This window comes from Scomber scombrus, chromosome 19, assembly GCF_963691925.1.
Source record: "Scomber scombrus chromosome 19, fScoSco1.1, whole genome shotgun sequence".
NCBI classification, from domain to species: domain Eukaryota; kingdom Metazoa; phylum Chordata; class Actinopteri; order Scombriformes; family Scombridae; genus Scomber; species Scomber scombrus.
Window position 1 is genome coordinate 5,884,816 of NC_084988.1, and position 19,065 is coordinate 5,903,880.

Consider the following 19,065-nt stretch of genomic DNA (forward strand, 5'->3'; position numbering starts at 1 on the left):
CATGTAACTAATACTCCCCAACACTGACAACATAAACACATACTGAGTCAGTTGTAACACCTGAACACTGCCTGTCAAGATTACATTTGTATGAAAATTGTATAAAAAGGGGCCTCCCAGTCTTAAACCTGATGTAAAGTCTTTCGCAGAGCAAACTGTTAATCTGAGGAATCAAAAAATAAATCACACAAAGCAACTCTAACATGTGTTATAAGTTCTTGGTTGAGTAGTAATGCACAACTAAAATATATTTCTGGTACCTAAGTGTGGCAAATTTGAATAGTGAGATGATGTAGCGTATATGAATGTAGTAATTCCTCAGAGCTTTAGATGAGTCCCACATGAACAGTGTGTGATAGCAGTTTGCAGCATGTAACAAAAGCACATTATAAACTGTTAAAGTGGGTACAGTACAGGAAGGTCATATGATTCTTTCTTCCATAACAAACTTATAAACTATAACAACTAACAAAAACCCTGTTCCAGGTCACTGCACCTGCTGATCACAAGTCTCATTTTAATGGTCTTCACTCGTGCAACATCTTGTTTTTACTGCCTGTTGATGACTCAGCTTCCTCATCACAAAATGCAAACTCAAGCTTCTTCTGAATGCTGACTTCCTTAACTTTTCGTTCAGTCACTTATGGAAGAATATATAAAGTAGTCAATAACAATCGGAGGAGACATATTAAAGATGTCAGCAATAAATCAAACTTTTATTTTTCAATATAGAAAAGAATTAAGTTAAATAGTGAAACAGTCCATCAAAAATTCGGCATCTTGTTTTCAACCAATGGTCCTTAACACATTAACCTTTGTCCCAAAATGAAGGAGAAAAAAAAAGTAACAAAGTGTAAATACCGTGTTCACAGTAATAAATATTGAAAACAAAATCTTTTATACATTGACATTATATATATACTGTATATATATATATATTTGTGTAAATATATATATAGTTATATATATATAATCATATACAGTAAAAAGTTAATTTCAAGTTTATCAAACATAAAATAGTGAAATAAAAATGGCTGAAAACAGAATGATGATTGCATTTTTTTTTTCATTCCCAAGGCATCGGTAACCATGGCCATTCAGAGTCTGTAATAAATAAAAAGTGATATTATCTAAAGATTGTAGTGCATTGCTGTAAATAAAAAAAAATAAAAATAAAAAAAATTATAGTGCAAGTTCTGTTTTCTTTGCGCAAAGTAAATCTTGCAAATTTCAAACTAATCTGAACGGAATGACAACAATGAAACAGAGAAGTTTGTTGAACGCAGCACCGGCACGTCTTTAGACTTCAGTCTGTTGTGCACCACATCCTTTTCTCTGTTGTCTTGGCAGCGGGAAGAAAAAAAAAAAAAGAAAAAAAAGCTTTCACATGTATGAAACCAATGGCAGATATTCAATACCAGGCTTATTTGGCAAATTATTTTAAAGACAAACAAAACACACAAAATAATCTCCACACACTCTTTACACTCAGCTTCGTCAGAATTGCCAACAAAAGTCAATGAAATGCATAGAAAGTAATTACCAGTAGCAAGAACTAACTTAACTTAAGGGTTTCGATTTTTTTACTGTCATGCAGCATTTCTAAGATGCAAAGCAAGGCAGATACTGTGGGGTGTGTGTCGATGCAGTAAAGGATGTCGGATGAATGTATGCTCTGCCTCTGCTTGCACTTTTCCCTGGCTTCCTCTCCCCCTCAGCAATAAGGAACGGGGGGAGGGGGGAGAGCTCCCGTTTTCCTTTTTTTAAAAATGTCGTACGCAGGCGTCCTGCAGGCGTACTGCTGAAAGCCAGGGAGGTCGTCTGGCTTGGTCTTCACACAAGCGTTTAATGCGTGACGTGTGCTTGCTCGTCTCAGACCTCTGCACCCAACTCAATGACCCCAGTCTCAATAATGGGCACTAGCTTATCTTCCACCTGTACCAGCAGGATGGTCTTGTCGATATGGGAGCGATTGGCTGAGTCTCGGCTACAAGGCACCCACCGGTGAATCACCTGCAGAGGGCAACAGATGAAAGGAGGCGACCAGTCAGATTTATGAGGTGTTAAATACAGAGTAAGTAGGTCAGAGAGGGTGTTACGGGCCAAAAAGTAGGCCACAAATATAAATGAGACCATTATTGCAAAACCACATTATAGCATAAGAGGTCAGAGAATGTGCGTGTGTTGAATTTAATGAATGTTAAAAACTACAGCAGACCGTGCTTACTTGTAATAGTGAGTCAAAGGTGAGCTAATGGCTAAAAAGGGGCTCTTCCATTAAAGAAAACTCCATACATTACGAGTTAATTGAGATAAATCTGTTGACTTCGATCTACAAACACTTACATGTCCTTCCATGCCCTCTATGGGGTACCAGTCCCTCCAGCAGGTCCGTCCTGCCCTCAGTCTTATGGTCTCGTCAGGCCACTGCAGCTCCTTCCGCTTCGATAAGTTGATGGTCTCCAGCACCTGACTCACATCCACGATCTGAGCGACATCACAGAACAACAACGACGAATACATTTATATTTTAGCAGCACGCAAGGGGGTCAGTACTCAAAGATGACGGACATACAAATGAATCGTAAAAGAACAAAGTCAGAGAAGTGGATACAAGTGCAGATTAGTTAGAAATGATGTCCTTTAAATGTTTATTTTCTGGTTATGACACATACAATAAAACCAAAATGTCTGAAGTATGCCAAAAGTATGTAATAAAATGATAATACTGCATTTATTTGAAGTATAGTGAAACAAGAAGCAGTGAAACTCGAGGGAAGGAATGAGCGATCATATACAGAGTCAAAGTTCTTCTTGTGACAATTTATTAACAGTGGAGCAGTGATGTAATGTCAGGAGGTAGATGAGCTCTAAAATGAGATACATAGCCATAATCTAAAATAATTATATGCATAAAAACAGAAATGCTCATGAAACTTTAACACTGAGTTTAGATTTTGTATATTTATATTTTATTACTAGCTAAGTTCTTTGCTTGTTTGTTGACCTACTATTTTGTTACATAATGCTTAAGTTTCACAGGTTTAATTTGTTATTAGATGCTTGTATGTTGTATTAACACTTAAATATTTTGGAGGTTGCTGTATATGTATTAGAATAAAATGAAAACGTTTTTTTGAGGCCAGAGTGCTGCTGATTTTTCAGAGATTGTTCATCGTATGTGGGCTCACAGTTTGAGATAAGCCGGCTGAACTGACAGGTGGATGATGATTTTAAGGTAGGAGTGAAAAACAGAGAACAAACCACACAATCGTGTAAAGTTCTTTGACACCGTTCTCTGTTTGTTAAATGCGTGCCACTGAAAATCTGAGGATGCCAATGCTCTTTTTAGTTTTCTGGACACAATTTCACTTTTGCTTTGGTTCATTTTACAAACCTGCACTCTGTAGGAAATGTCATCTCTGCGCACGGTGGAGACGGTGGGGTTGTGTTGTTGTGGGTGGTGGTGATGGTGATGATACTGGCTGAGGGGATCGGTCACAGGGCCGCACATGCCGTCGTTACCCAGGAGGCCCACCAGCGTGTGGCGTTTGCAGGGAGGGATGCTGTGGCTGGAAAGGGAGGCGGAGGGGCCGGCGGGGTCGGAGGTGGGGCCCAGACGGAGCTGCAAGGAGGTGGGGAGCGTGCGCAGAGACAGCTGGCTGGTGGAGGAACGTCGGCAAGGCTCCAGGCCCGTGGTGGAGGTGCGCAGGGAGGAGTGGCGGCTGCTGCTGTAGCGGTAAGAGGACGACTGGCTGGCCACAGAGGCTCGTGCAGGAGAGTGGCGAACCAAACCGGACTGAACAGACTGAGAACTCTGACTGGTGCCTGGACCGGAGGAGAGGAGACAGAAAGAGAACAAAAATGGTTCATTATGGCATTTTTAAAGCAAAACTGGGTCAGATTTTTGAAATAAAAAACAAAACAAAAACCTGTAGTTAGTATGTTTCACTGTCCATATCGGATACCCAGTATGGTTAGTGGATCATGTTCCAGTGTCAGACTTTCTAAGCTGACTAGAAAATGCAGACACATTGGGTTAAAAATAGTTGGCAGGGTATCAGATGCCTGGATCATATTCTGTTTATGTTACTTGGGAAATACCTGACATGCCAGTAATACTATTATATGCTGTTCACTCTCAGTCACTCATTGTCACTTTGCCTCATGCATGTAGCTTGATGATCCAGGCATGCATTAAACGTGCAGTAAGAAAGAACTCCTGATTCGCCTCATCTTTGCATCTTCAAGATCATCACAGAAACATCTACTCTCACTCTACTACTCTCTTTTTGGCGGGGGATATTTAATTCTTTTATTGAACAGCAAAAGCAGAGAGATGACAGGAATTGAAACACCAACTGTGGTCGCGGTAGTTCATGACCCAAACTTCAACTCACACCCAAACCACTGTGGTGCCTGAATCTTTTCATGTTCAGCTATCTGAGCAAAATTTAAATTTAATTCCTGCATAATTCATATATATGTAGATTTGTAAAGAATGTCTCCTGTGAAAATGAACATCTCTAAGTTTAACTGAGCCAAAATAGATTCATTTGTATAAGTAGCCGATAGGATACGCTTTAGATGGTAAAATGAGACACAGAAACAGTAATTCTCACCCAGAGTGTGCGGCTGGTACGAATGAGGAGGGACAGGTCCAGAATTTCCACTCTGCGACACTGAGCTCTGCTGAGAGTCGCCCCCCGTCCCGTTTCCGCTGCCACAAGACAGCCCCCCTGCATCTGAATCCTCGATGTTCCCTCCGCTGTTACAGCCTGCACCACAGCCTTTCCGTAACCTGCAAGAGAGAGAAAAAAAACCCATTTATAGTTGAGCTAGACTCAGATTAACTAAAAGAAGCAACAACATCAACAGAACATACAATATCACCACTATAAAAACAACATTTATATGGTGTAGTATATGTTAAAGGGAAGTACTCTTGTATTGAGGCTGCAGATTGAGCTGTGCAGAATCTGATCATCAATCACCTGAGTCAGCGTCGGTTGGGGGTGAAGACTACAAGTTTGAAAATAAAACAAATGCGATGATGCTGATGCTGATGCAGGGTTAGAAAAGAAGAGAGGTTACCAGAACCAGAGAAGCATAACACACCCGAATCTCTGCCTGATCTGTCGGTGGTTAAGTTGCTTTGTGTTTTGATCACCTGACTAAACCTCAAGGAAGAAGAATAAATCAAGCACACCTGCCTAGACATCACCCCCCTCAGGTGCAATCACTCCACCTTAACAAAAGGTTATACATGCAATCTCCTCATGTTCCCTCTGTGATTATAGCCATGTGTTGTGTGTGTATTTGATATATAATTGAATAAAATTACCACACACAATTTGATGTACTTGAACAGTATCATCTGCCACATGGAATAAAAAAAAAAGGTAATATTTCTTGTTCTGTAGCACCTGTGAACTAATTTTTTTAACTGTCCATTGTGACTCTAACCCCGTTATAGAGGAGCAAATCTAAGTAAGTGCAGTACACTATTAAACTACACACCACCACAAACCTGTGCCATGTGCTGACGACAAAGTTTCGGATGTTCCCGATGCTGATTGGACCTCCCAGGATGTGTCCGAGCTGGGGGTGCGAGTTGCAGTAGGAGGTGGTCAGTGGAGATACGTAGATGGGATATCCGATGGGCTGGTCACAAGAAGAATTGATCATGTTCCGCAGAGCCTGCTTAGCGTTTTGGATGCTCCCACGTTCTGGGTTTCTGTTCCTCAGGAACACCAACTCCTGCTGCTGCCCTGCCCAAAGGCCTCGGACACATTCTTTATTCACCTGCAGCACAAGAGACACTTTCTTAATCCTCTGATACTGTTCATATTATGACTCATAATTAGTCTCTACACCAATTCACATTCATAAATTCCCCATCAGTCATTAATAAAGGTTTGATTCATCCTTAATGAAGATGTCAGAGAACAAACAGAGTGTAATCTATTTATTTATGGGGAAAAAAGACTTTCACAATCACTATTTTATGGTGTCATGGAATGAATACAACATGTTTGAATGGTAATTTTAAAAAATGTTGGTAATAAACACAAGTCAAATGTGTACGTTTGCATATATAAAACTGTGTATCAGCTTAAATGGATGTATTTTATTTCCATTTTTTATACTGTGGGTAAAGTCTAGTGTTTTTACAGCTCTGAAATGTAAAATAAGGTCAAATTAGACCCTGAACAGTATGTAAGAGTTAATGAATATTAGTCTTACAAGCAGTAGCAATAAATGAATCAAATCTGTAATACATACCTTGATGACACGGAAGCTGAGGTATCGTCGATTGAGCATAATGATTTTGTACTCATTGGTGCCTTCGTCGAGTACGTGGCGCAGGGCGAGGAGTGACTGGGCGTTGGACAGCACAGCGCTCCTCCAGGCTGGGTCGCCCTCGTGAGCGATGACCAGGTTCTGCTGGTGGGAGGAGATGGCCTCGAAAAGAACCGCCGGTTCATCGTACTCATCGGGGGACGTGAAGTGGTCCTAATAACGAGAGGAGCAGCATTTTGTTGTTACAGATCAAAGTTGAACACTAAGAATGAGAGAAAGAGCAGTTTCATGCGGAGAGCGTCACCTGGTGTAATTTGAGAGACATTCGGATTCCAGGCACCACAACTTTCCTGAGCAGTTCCATGTCTGCGAAAATCCATTCATCCCGCACCGAAGAGATGCGGAAATCTCCTTTAAATAATGCATGAAGTCCGTAAAGGAAAGACTCCAGGTTGCTGTGATGGAAAGCAGAGAGAACAACCAGAACGTTCATTACTCAAAATCCAGAGCACAGACAGAAAGGAAAAAGAAGACCACGTTTTGAAAAGTTAAAAGAAATGCTCGTTCTGTTTCACATTAGCTTGTTTGTCCTACACACGTGAACATTTTAAATTGTTAACTTATTATAATGAAGATTACTAAATAACCTGGACATATGATGGGCTGCTGTTCCCAGAGCTCTCCTTCCCAGCACACACAGGCCGAAGCACAGCAGCACCAGAGCCGAGTCTTTATCACTGTCCAGAGGCTACAAACACAGAGCAGAGACAGAAAAAAATTTGTATGAAAACTCAAATTCCAGTTAGTGGCAACTTTGACCTACAAAACTTTTGTAATTTTGCAAAACATTTGATTTATATGGGTGTAAACTCAACCTTTAACCCTGACATTTTCAATGTTTTTCTTCACTTATTAAAAACATGTCATCTGACAACAAATGATGCAGAGCAGAACTTATCGGGAATGTAACAAAATCACCCCAATTATCCGTTAACATTTCATTAAAACCAAATTGCTTGTCCTCACGTTTATGAATTTTGAGCATCAACTCTTGTCAAGCCAGTAATTTCTTCACACTTTTGCCAAAAACAATCCCTCTAACCTTCTATATAGCTGAATGACTGTTGTCTGTCAGACCTGAGACATTCAGAGACAACCATTGATGCCAAGCGCCTCCCTTTATTGTGACTCAGCCTCTTAAAAAAACAAACATCAGAGAACATTACCTTGGCTCGTCGAGAGTTACAGTACTGGATCCAGCCCAGGTAGACTGCACAGAAACTGTCCCTAGAGATGCCTGCGAGTCGATGGTCATAGTCCTCGTCGATGTTGGGATTGAAGGTGGGATCCAGGTCGACGTAGTTCCTCTCCCCACATCCCCGCAGCCCGTCTTTCATGGTCTCATTAGCCAGCCACTCCTCCAGTTTGGGGGAAGCGATCACATAGTAGATGATACCCTGAAACCAGGAAGGGAGGATGCATTTAGAACACATAGAAGTCATATATTATGCTTTTAAAATCATTAGTTCGGCCTTTTAAACGGACACACCTTGACATAGTAGGTGGTGAGGATGCGTCGTAGGTCGAACACCTGCAGCATGGAGGCTGCGCTGTTGTCTGTGATGCTGTAGCCCTCCAGCACATACTTGGTGACCAGCACCTCCCAGGCCAGCCAGCGCTGTCCGAAGGCGGCGTTAAAGGACAGAATGTGAGGAAGGTGGCCCGGCTCACAGCAACAGCAGCCCTCGTCTTCCTCCACGCCCTCAGTGATGGCCTCCACTTCCCTCTGCTGGCAGTAAGTTCCTGTGGAGTGAAATCAACATGTTCAGACTACGATACTTCTGTGGAGACCCGGGACGGTTCTGTAAAATGTGCAGCTTACAGAAACACAGCGATCAAGAATTCTGCCCAAAAATGTCCCTTCTCTGAATATGCTGATAGAGGAATATAACAGATAGTGGAAGAATAGTATAAAAAAATCATTGTTGTTGTAAAAGAGTTAAAGTTGTTAAGTTGCCAACAGACTGATGATGATGCATAGTTTTTGAGGAGTGTTTCCAATTCTATAAAATGTGTCACATGCTCTTTGTTTCAGCATGTTTGTTGTATAGCAGCACTATTGGCTGAAATTCACAAAGTCATGCTGATAAAGCCCACACACACACACAGGTATGTTTACCAGGAAGATAAAGCACGACTGGACTGATTAATACGGTGGAATGCTCATTTCTCAAATGGAAATTCTGGGCAACAGGTTAATAATCCTCATTCACTCTATCTTCTAAGTCCAGATCAAACTCAAATACTTTTTTAAAATTCTTGCGGTTTAGTTTAACCTGTTAAAAAAATAGAGTCTATTAAATCAAGAAAAATTAGACTTGGAGACTAAAGCTGGAATATATAAAAAGGGCATATTGACCTAATTTTCAAAAGTTAATCACTAAAACGGAAAACCACTGGATTTATTAACGACTTTATAATCTAATGAACTCATACTGGGTCTAATGTCTTGGCATTTTAATAACGCTCTCACTGTTTAACACAGACTATATGCAAATGTATATAATTACTCTACATGTCTTACACTACCACACATTAATTGGTGGCTCCAGTTTAACTCAATTTTAACTAAACTCCAGACAGCTTTGGCGTGATTTTCTTCACAAGTGCAACAAATGGACCTTCTTCTCACCTCTGAACTCCAGCCCTCGCAGCTGAAAGGTCACCAGGCCGTTGCCGATCTCTATAAGGTGCACCAGCGCGTTCAGGTAATCGGAGGCCAGGATGAAGCAGTCTCCGGTGCTGAAGTTGCCCCAGCGGCCGAGAAGGAGGTCTCCACACAGGCTGTGCTGCAGGGAGCGGGTCAGGTGCTCGTAGAAGATTGAGTTCAAATTGTTGTCATCAGAGCCTTATGAGAAAAAAGACGAAAAAAGAGAGGAAGCAGTGAGGACAGATTAGTTAAAAAACAAAACACATTACTGCTTTGCATTTTTAATGACTGACATCACTGAAACAGATGTACAGATGTGTTCTTTTAGCCTAAATCATCAAGTACAACTTAGATAATAGCTTCCCCATTTTTCCTAAATGTCTTCCAATTTGCATAAATGAAAGACAGCTGCATCACATCATCAAAATAAACTTCTGAAATTGGATGTTATGCTCTCACCTGGATTTCTGTCCAGCTGAGAGGCCAGTCGGGTGTTAGAGTGATCCACTCTTTTAGTGCTGCACAGAGAGAAAATGAAAAATCATACATTTCAGAGGCACATTCACAGAAATAGTCAGTTTGAGATTTGAAAATTAAATGGGATTTTGACGCATTTTTCCCTACTTGTAATCTCTTTCCCAGAACTTGACAGGGCGGACGTAGGAAGTGATGAAGATGGCACTGCCTAGGAAGGGGTTGAGGGGAGTGGAGAAGACTGTAGACACTACAGCCTGGACGAACAGCATGGCAGAGTCTGAAGGGGTCGAGGTCAAGGATCATTGGAAAAATATTCACACTTTGCTATAAAGTAGATAGAATTTGCTCTCTTTATATTTAAGATGAGCTTAATGAAATCTCCATGGAGAAAAGAGCTTTATTCAATTTTTAAGGAGGTAGACGTGCAGGAATAATTTGTGCTGTAATGTTAACGCCAATAAAAATAAGCTTTTACTAAAATTTGAAGAAAAATGGCTTGAAAAAGTTTTATAAAGGCCAAAATTGAGAACATATGTGCAAATCAAACAGAAGAGTTGGTATTCTTCCTCTGGCCAATCGAGGTTGGTTCGATTCAAAAATATTACAGAGGAAAACTGTGAATTGTGTGATTTGGGTGAAGTGGAAAATTAGTCCAATTTTCTTTTGTATAGTACAAATTACGTTGACTGAGGAGAGTTACTGTTCCATGAGATCACTCGACAAAACCCTGTAATCTGGTGTTCAGATGAGCAAAAATTGGAATGGGTATTTCATTTTGATGTGTTTAAGTCTGATAACTGCCTGGAAAAGAAGGCAAAATAGTTTAATTAGTATTTACTTAGACTTTTCAGTAATACATAGTAAGCTCTGTACTACTCAATGATGGTCTGAACATCTGAAGGGTTAGATGCTATATTTGCTATATAAAAAATGTCACTCATTCACCATTAATTTAGATACACTTTGAGACATTTCCATTCATGAAGAGCATAACATCAAATCAAAAATCAACGCTGAGTTGACTCAACACCACAACCAACAAGAGTTTCAACAAAAACAAAAACAGAAAATTATCAGCTTTACAAAGGTGGTGTTTACAGCCGCGCTATTGTGGTACATGTGTACCCAAGGAACTGGTGACTCAGTGTGTAACTGGTGATAAAAGACGGCAGTGAAAGGATACGAGGCACAGCAAAAGGCTGAGCAAAGGCGTGGAAGGCTGACCCCCATGTGATCTGCCAGGGGGCGATGTAGGTGTAGACAAAGTGCAGCTTGTAGAACAACTCCCACATCTGTAAAAAAACAAAACAGAGTACATAAAAAATGAGCATAAATAGAAACAGAGCCCTCAACTACAAAACTCTTAAATTTGTTGCTACACTTACACACACCAGTAGATAAATAACTGGTGCGTATGACTTAAATTTGAATGATTATTACAATATTTTAGAGGACACGTTACTCTTGGACCTTAAACATCTGCATTCAGTCTCTTCTCTACAGCATCAGACCAGAGAAAGCTGTAAAACTCATTACATATTCCTCTCACCTTGCTGAAGACAATGGACATGAGGAAGAGGTCGAGCAGCAGGGTCTCTGACAGGTGGCGATAGTCGAAGGTGAAGAAGAGGACGGTGAAGAGGATCGTCACGTACTGGTACGTCGGACTGCTGTAAGAGGAGCGAAGCAGCTTCAGGCCCGCCACTGTGATCATCAGAGCGCCGACCCTAGACGACAATTCAGAAAGACGGACAATAGATTACGATATAAATATGATAAAACAAGCTAAGCACAAAAACTTAAAACCTCTTAATCATTATAAACGTTTAGAATTCTCACTCTGTGTCAAGTTTCTTTGGACTGGCGAGCTCTCGGGCGCTGCCGCTCAGCTCGTTAAGGATGACGAGTGGATAGAGGACATTCTTTTCCACGAACAGCAGCCACACGTGAAGCTTTTCAAACCACATCACATGAGCCGCATCTGACGAGAGAGACACAGGTGAAGCTTAGAAACTTAATAAGATGAGAGATGAGAAAATCCTTTATTAGTCCCACGATGGGGGAAATTTAAAGGGTTACAGCAGCAAAAGTGAGTTGCAAAAATAGAGCATCAATAAAAAAGAGTAAAGCAATAAATAGTAAGTAGGAAACAAGCAATAAGAACTACTAGGACAAAATAGTAACATTATGTACAGGGGAATATTGTTGTCAGACTGATTAATCATCCTACATCGAGTCAACATCATTATCAGATACAGCAGCACAGTTAAGAGACACAAACTATATGAAATCAATAAAAGTCGACCTGGATTTCAATCTGCATTTGCTTTGTTCATATTTGCAACTAACAGAACAAAGTTACTTCACATTTGCGAGTCTAAACACTCAATATTCTTGTCTGCACAGGAATTGCACAGCTGAACAGATAAAGAACAAAATGAATAGTTTTTATATTTCTTTAGGTGTGATTTAGAACAAAGCAGTGACCCAGAGAGCCACACGGGATGCAGAGCACTTACCCCTGACTTCAAACTGATAGTACTCCTTAGTTTTGAGCAGAGGGTGAGAGAAGCAGTACCAGGGCAACTGCTTGCGGACTTGAGGCAGCAGGTAGTGGGTGAGCAACCCCACCGTCCCCAGCAGAGCATACAGGACATAACTGAGGAAAGGCTGAGGGAGCAGAGAGACGGAGGAAATGAATCCTTATACATTTTTGCAGACAGATACTCAATGTGTATAAGCCCATCCTTAAAAATGTCTCAAAATGAGGAACTGATCAAAATAGTTGGCAATTAATTTTCTGTCAATTGACTAATCATAGCAGCGGCAGTGTCACATATAAACAAGCGATCACTGAAAGTTTATAGGATGAAGTAACAGAAATCAGCCTTTCATTAATAAATATTTACTGTACCTGCAGTGCTATAAACACTGTGCTGACATGGATGGCGAAGTAGAGGACAGCGATGACCACACAGACGATCAGGTCAGACTGCAGACGCTCGTTCTACATGTTCAAAAACAAAGACAAAGAGTTCAGAAGTAAGGAAAAAAAAAAGTTGACTGAAAATTACAAATGTGGAGAAGCCAGCAGCTTTAACAAATGGAATATTATCAAATGACGATCTTTGTTCCAGTAATATTACCAACAGAAGTCCTGGCTTCATTTAGTTACAGGATGAAAGTTTAACTCACCACCGAAGCCCTCAGCTTCTCTGGCAGAGGGTCCTGTACTTCTGACAGAGGGTCCTCTGGGTTCTTGTCTTTCAAATTGGGCAAAAGCTTGGTCTGTATCAGCGAGCTATAAAGCAAAAAGCAAAAATATTAGATGGTTCAAATACCATGAACTTCCTGGGGTTGTTTTATCTCGGAGGGAATATAAAATCACTGTGCTAACACTACAACCATTGTGTGAGGCAGTTTGAAGCTATCTTAATTAAGCATTTTTGAAATGCTTAGAAAATCCCTCTGAGATAATATGCAGCATATGTACGAGAGAACTCACAGATTATTCTTAAATGTGGATTTCTCTCTCACAGACTTGGGTCAAGCAGTAATGGAAAATACTTTTGATGGCCTGTTTTTGCCCATGCAAGTGCCAGATGGGTGAGTTCACCACATATGACTTGGTGTCAAGTATTAGAAACTCACTTTAATATCTATTTCTATGTGAATCACAGACACCGCAAAGACTATCTGAGCGAGTTCCATTATGAAGGTGCTGTGAACTTACATGAGGACAGAAGGGTCGCCGCTTTGCCGGCTCAGGTGGTAGGACACTGCCACCAAGAGGCCGCAGAACACAGAGAACAACACAGGGATGTGGTGAGGCTCCCAGGTCTCCTGAGACACAGAATGACAAGATTTGAACATATGTTATATTTAAATATATTAATGCGAATTTATTTCTTCAGCACAAATTCAAGAGCATATTTTGCTGATGATACTGTTAAGATATATTTATAGTTTACTGAGCATCGGTGAACATATTGTACAAGACCTGATAAGACAAGACGGTTTCTTAAAAGTTTGCAATGACTTTATTTTGTAATGGTCTAGACTGTATGTGTGCTTTTAACATTTGCTTTGAGAAACAGTGGTAACTAAATACAGAGCTATAAAAGTTTAGACAGCTGAGGTTATTCTCTGGCAATAATATTTTTTGGCAACAAATTGCTGTTACATCATTAAAGCAACAATACTGAGGCTTTTTTTGCTGCGTGTCCCTGTCTTCAAATATCTTAATATATATAATCTGAAAACTGAGGTGATAGTTAAATTAAAGTACCTGCTGTAGTGGATATAGCTCATCTAGACTGTATTACCTTCATCACATTACTTTTTGATAGCGGTTCCAATTATTTTACATCTAGATTAGATTGAGAAAGATTTGCTCTCACCTTCAGAGCTCCGTAGCAGAAGCCATAAAGTAGAGCGACGGTGACGATGCTGCGCAGGACGCTGTACAGCGCTGACAGAAGGCTTGTGGAGGCTGCGGAGAGAGCGGACAGAAAGGATGTCAGCAATGAGACCACTCAACCCGACAGGCGCTGGGTCGGGCAGAATGCAAATCAGCGCTTTGCCCTCTTATAAAGTCTGTCATATCATAATATTTAAAGCAAGTGTGCATGAGTCGTTACTGTCTCGTTTAGTGGAGGTCAAAGTCACCCTCGCATGGATGCTGCTGTGCATCTATAAGTCACTCACCGTTGCCCCCGAACACATGGATGTCCAGCTGCTCAAACAGATACATGACGAATGTGTTGACTTGTGGCAGCAGCCCCACGAAGAAGATGATGGGAAAACACAGGGTGAAGACTGTAGGGAGGCACACACAAGGGTTATTAGTGTGAGAAAGTAAATCATAGGCTTTTAAAAATACATTTTTCATGTTTAAATGACATGTTTTCTTCCTTGACATCAGGCTTCAGATTGCGCAGATGACAATGGCTTAGTGTTCGTGCGTCTTTGATAAAGGAGCAACACATATTATCAGTTCCTGTTTGTGCACAGTGGCGTGTCTCCAGGGCAACTGAAGCAATTACTGTTGATTGCTGTTTGATGAGAGGCTGTTTTAAAATTCCCTAAACAAATAAACACAGCTTTAAGTAAAGAGAGATTGGGGCTCTTGTACGTAATGCATTTTCTGAGCCATGTAGCAGAAGCTCAATTTGTCTCGTTTTGCAAGTCTCAGCGGTAAACAATCTTCAGTGTGTGGACGGATTATCTCGTGTATCTTTTGTGCGTGCTTTCAGTCATTTTTTAATGAGTGTCAGAAGCTATTAATTTAGTTATCTTTTATCTTCTAATCTTACTTTTCACTGTCACGTTAATTAAGTCTTGCAATTCTGTTTCACAGCACTATCTGTGTGATTGTGGATGTGTTTTTAAAGTGCCACACGAATATAGATTGTCATTATTATTACTGTACATAAATGATACCTGATTTATTTGGCCTTACCTATGACAAGGTCCCTGGCAGAGGCGAGTACCAGGGAGCTGGTGAGTGCGACTCCGTACAGGGATACGCGGGAGGAAGTGGTCTTCAGACTGCCGTAGTGGAGCAGCCAAATGAGGCCACAGCACAGGCAGAAGTAGACAGGCCGGCTGTACGCTATGATACGATTATGGCCCTAGAGAGGAAAGGGAAGGATGTCATGTATAAGTGGTTTATTAGAGAAGCTGGGTTTTCTTACTGTGGTCCAGTTTGACTCAGTGTTCAGAACATGCAATCATGTACATTTAAATAACAAAAAAAAATGTTCCCAAGACAGAAAATATTTGACTGCAATTAACATATATTCAAATATATTTTAGTCCATTTTTACAAGCCCTAAAAACAAATTTCATTATAAATGGAGTGCAGGTCTGTCCCTTCTGGCAGTGTGAGTAATTACAAAAACACTGCCGACAAAAACTTGTGTCATAAGCTCCGCCATAGCCTACTTTGTAGCGACTGTAAGACGGAGGATGAATTGATTTGAGTGCCAAATAGCGCCAGCAAAATTACTAATTTCACTATCAGAATTGATCCATTTGGTTTAATAACATTTGGAAAGTCTAAAAAGAGACGGAAGATTAAATCATGTCATGCATTCATTCGGCCACCGCAGGCATGTCACCACTTACACCAGATTTAAAAACTCCACCTACTGTGAAATACAGAGATTTACCTGGTGGTGATGTGTTTATTCAGCATTGTTCTAAGTCATTTGGTAAGGGCTTGAATGTAATAGATGTTTATTTATATGTAAAAGATCCACACTGCAGGATTAATAGCACAATTCAATAAAAGCATCATTCTAATAGGGCGTTACTGCTATATAAAGAATTCATTCACTAGTATCAGTGTCATGTGAGCCAAGGGAACAGTGACACAGGTATAAACAGAAATAGCATCGAGTGTGAGGTTTCACAAGAGAGAATGCGTGTCTGCAGAGTGCAAGTTTCAGCCCGAGAGGCAATGTGCTGGCCTGCTTTTTCACCGAATGGAGCACTGACAGTTTACGCACCAACAATCACATTAAATAGACCAGGTTTTCTCAACATGTGTCAGCGATATAATGAAAAGGTGGAAGGAAAGGAGTCTTTGAGGTGAGGTGAGGTGAAGGAGGGTGGAAAACAAGGGGAGGGTGAGGAGGAAACAGAAGGAGAGAAATGGTAAAACAGACAAATAGCAAGAGAGCGAGCCATGGTCTAAACTCTGGCCAGCTATTTAAAGCTTGTGCCTGCAGCTGAGTAGGAGCTGCATTAATAAAAGACACCGTTTCAGAGCAGGCTACTGACGCAAAGGGAGGCAGGAACACACGGACTCGCAGGGGGAAACGCATCATCATTTACAAAAACCAGGACACAAAAAGAAAAATAGTGAATAAAAACTATTGGTGCTTTATTTCTCTGCCCTCTCTGTGAGTTGAAGGGTATTTTGTTCTCTGTTAGAGCTTGTTTCTAATGTTCTCCTCACTATTGTGTTTGTTTACTGTGTAGGTTATCAAGTGATTTAATACTCATCACTCAAGATATGAGCATCCTCACATTAAAAAATCTAAAATTGTGGATATTTTAAAGGTGTAATCCTATAAATCATTATTTCTCTACCTCCCTTTATAGTAGTTCTTACTGTTTGTGGTAAGGTCTGTCATTCAAGCATATGAATGCAGGAGGAATTCACAGGACACATTACATTAATCTAATCCAGTGTTACTGTTTTTTATTTTATCGCCTCCTAACACTAAATCAGAGCTGTATGAAGCTACTGCTAATGCAAACCCCACATTTCCAAGAAGCAGTCACAGGAAAGACAATGCTTTTGTCACCATGGTTAGCACTGACAGCAATCACTTAACACATTTCTCAGTAAAGTAAGCAACTCCTGAAAACTTGCTTTCGTTTGTAGCATGAAATCAGAGTGCAATTGCTTGTGGCATGACAGAAAAAGGGAAAGTTATTAACTGACTTAGTTTGGCTGCACTGTTAACAGAGAAGATAATTGCTCCTCTGTTGTAATTCTAACATTATAATTGTTTGAGGAGTGTTTGATGGAGTATGAAAAGGCACCTGCTCTTAAGGATTAAATGGCCCCAAAAGTGTCAGAGAGAGATAGGTGATTTCTAAGTGATAATTACTTACATGTCGAGGGGAAGAGGAGTCTGGTTGAACACTCTGTTAATTAAAAAAAGACAGGTGAATTCACTCATTATGTTGATGCCCCGGAAACTTTGAACAAAGACATTCTGCTACTTCTTTACTCACAGTTCAGAGGAAATAATGTGCAAAATCATTTTTGAGTCATTAGCATTGAGAATTCCCTCTAAGGCATACTGAACTTTGAAAAACTGCTATCATGTGTTTGGTAAAAATAAAAGAGAAGAAATTGTTTCTTTGTAACAATGGTTCTCTGTTTCACTTTTAAGGTATTATCTGATAATGTTGTGCTCTTAACTCACCTTTAGTAAGGAATACTGGCAACTTGCAATGACGAGGCAGAACTGAAAGACCCAGATGTCAGTGAAGAAGCCTTTTACCAGCAGCACTGAACCCAGGAAGGCCACCAGGACAGCCAGCACTACCGCCAGCACATTCTCTAAAACCTCACGGTTCCTGGAACACAATGGAGAAAAGTCAGGCCAGGAGCACATAGAAAAGTTCTTAAACAAAAGACTACATTTCCCTCATGTTTACTATATATATAAAAAACATCAACCAATGCCCAGAGTCTATTCCTATGTTTATTGCACAGAAACATCTTCAATAATATAGAAAGCACATAGCAATCATTTGGTCGTAATACCATTTTTAAAGACTCAAAAGTAGCTGTAAAAATTGGTGTTAAGACTGTATTTATAAACGGATTATCTAATAGAGAAGGGAAACTGTTCCAGAGACTGCAGACAACAGTGAAATATGTTCACTCACTCTTAGATTTTAACTGGGGGCATGGCATGATTAGTCAGTGAATTTAAAAGGAGTCGGAAAACAGAATAGAGAGTCTGAAGAGGTCTGAGATATAAACTGGCATCAATCCATGCAGTGCTTAAAAGTAAAGGAGTTTAAAATCCATTTAGGCTTCAGTGGTAGATATTGTGTTTCCTCTCGGTGCCAGTGAGGAGCCTTGCAGCTGCATTTACGATGAGCTGCAGGGGAGTCAAGGCTGACTGGCTATGGCACTCCCACATTAAAAGAATTACAGTAATCAAGATAAGATACAATAAAATAAAAATTAACAGCATGGTTGATTTGCTTGTCAAATTTAAAGTCAGAATGACATTACTCCCGTTATTATTTACTGTTACCATTTGAGGAGGTGTCCAGGGAGGTTAGTTAGTCTCCTGCAGATATGCACTAAACAAGTTCAGTTATATTACAGCATTTATGTAGCATAACATTGAGGAGATTTATATTATATACAGTTTCAGTCAGGTTTGGACACTCAAGTAAATGAAAAGGTGTGTCCAAACCTTTGACTGGTACTGTATTAAATTATATAGATATATCTTCTAAAAATAGAGGAAAATTGCAGCAACTTTTTTTTTTAAAAGAAAAAAGATTTAAATAGGGCCAAGGATGGAACCTAAATATATCTTCCAAGATTCACACTTGGAGACACAAATTGCGTAATCTGTCAACACAAGTATCCAACATGGCCGTAAATGATTGCCTCCCTGCCGTACCTGTCAAACAGTGCCAGGAGAGTGAGCCGGTCAAAGTGCAGGCCGACCCACAGGTAGGGCAGAAGCCACAAGCGATAGTACTGCCTTGCTTTGCCGACAGCTGTGGTGGCTGCAGGGTCCTCTTGGCCCGGTGGTGCATCCTGAAGCTCCGGGCTCAGATCTCCGTCCTGCTGCTCCAGCAGCTCTGGGTCCATCGTCAGCAGACGGTTCAGACGGATCTGAGGGAGGGAGAGCTGTCTCACAGTCAGAACGAGGTCAAGTCAGGACAAGTCAAACTGAATTTTGTACAATGATACAATTCAAGGTATCTTACAAACTTGATTTTAGAAAGAGCGGTAAAAAGAGATAGAAAAAGATAAACAGGAAAAAGACTGCACCCCTGCCACCCAACCCACTCCCTGCCAT

General features: G+C 40.6%; 1 protein-coding gene across 4 annotated transcripts in view; it reads right to left on the reverse strand.

The window, feature by feature from the left end:
- Nucleotides 1-735: 735 nt before the first annotated feature.
- The window catches only part of pcnx1 (pecanex 1), a 37,128-nt gene continuing 18,798 nt past the window's right edge, over nt 736-19,065 (reverse strand). For 2 of the 4 annotated variants that reach the window (XM_062440089.1, XM_062440087.1), the window contains 26 exons: nt 18,661-18,878; nt 17,437-17,590; nt 17,120-17,152; nt 14,952-15,123; nt 14,198-14,308; nt 13,891-13,982; nt 13,224-13,333; nt 12,686-12,791; nt 12,405-12,497; nt 12,010-12,160; nt 11,330-11,471; nt 11,040-11,217; nt 10,674-10,782; nt 9,638-9,767; nt 9,473-9,531; nt 8,996-9,211; nt 7,853-8,106; nt 7,530-7,760; nt 6,951-7,051; nt 6,608-6,758; nt 6,286-6,516; nt 5,531-5,805; nt 4,623-4,801; nt 3,398-3,828; nt 2,347-2,487; nt 736-2,013 (listed from right to left, as the gene is read on the reverse strand). In XM_062440089.1, coding sequence (XP_062296073.1) covers nt 1,873-2,013; nt 2,347-2,487; nt 3,398-3,828; nt 4,623-4,801; nt 5,531-5,805; nt 6,286-6,516; nt 6,608-6,758; nt 6,951-7,051; nt 7,530-7,760; nt 7,853-8,106; nt 8,996-9,211; nt 9,473-9,531; nt 9,638-9,767; nt 10,674-10,782; nt 11,040-11,217; nt 11,330-11,471; nt 12,010-12,160; nt 12,405-12,497; nt 12,686-12,791; nt 13,224-13,333; nt 13,891-13,982; nt 14,198-14,308; nt 14,952-15,123; nt 17,120-17,152; nt 17,437-17,590; nt 18,661-18,878 — 4,209 coding nt within the window. In that variant the 3' untranslated portion in view covers nt 736-1,872. Of the gene's footprint in view, nt 2,014-2,346; nt 2,488-3,397; nt 3,829-4,622; nt 4,802-5,530; nt 5,806-6,285; nt 6,517-6,607; nt 6,759-6,950; nt 7,052-7,529; nt 7,761-7,852; nt 8,107-8,995; nt 9,212-9,472; nt 9,532-9,637; nt 9,768-10,673; nt 10,783-11,039; nt 11,218-11,329; nt 11,472-12,009; nt 12,161-12,404; nt 12,498-12,685; nt 12,792-13,223; nt 13,334-13,890; nt 13,983-14,197; nt 14,309-14,951; nt 15,124-17,119; nt 17,153-17,436; nt 17,591-18,660; nt 18,894-19,065 lie in introns of all 4 variants that reach the window. The other 2 variants (XM_062440088.1, XM_062440085.1) reach the window with 1 other exon arrangement.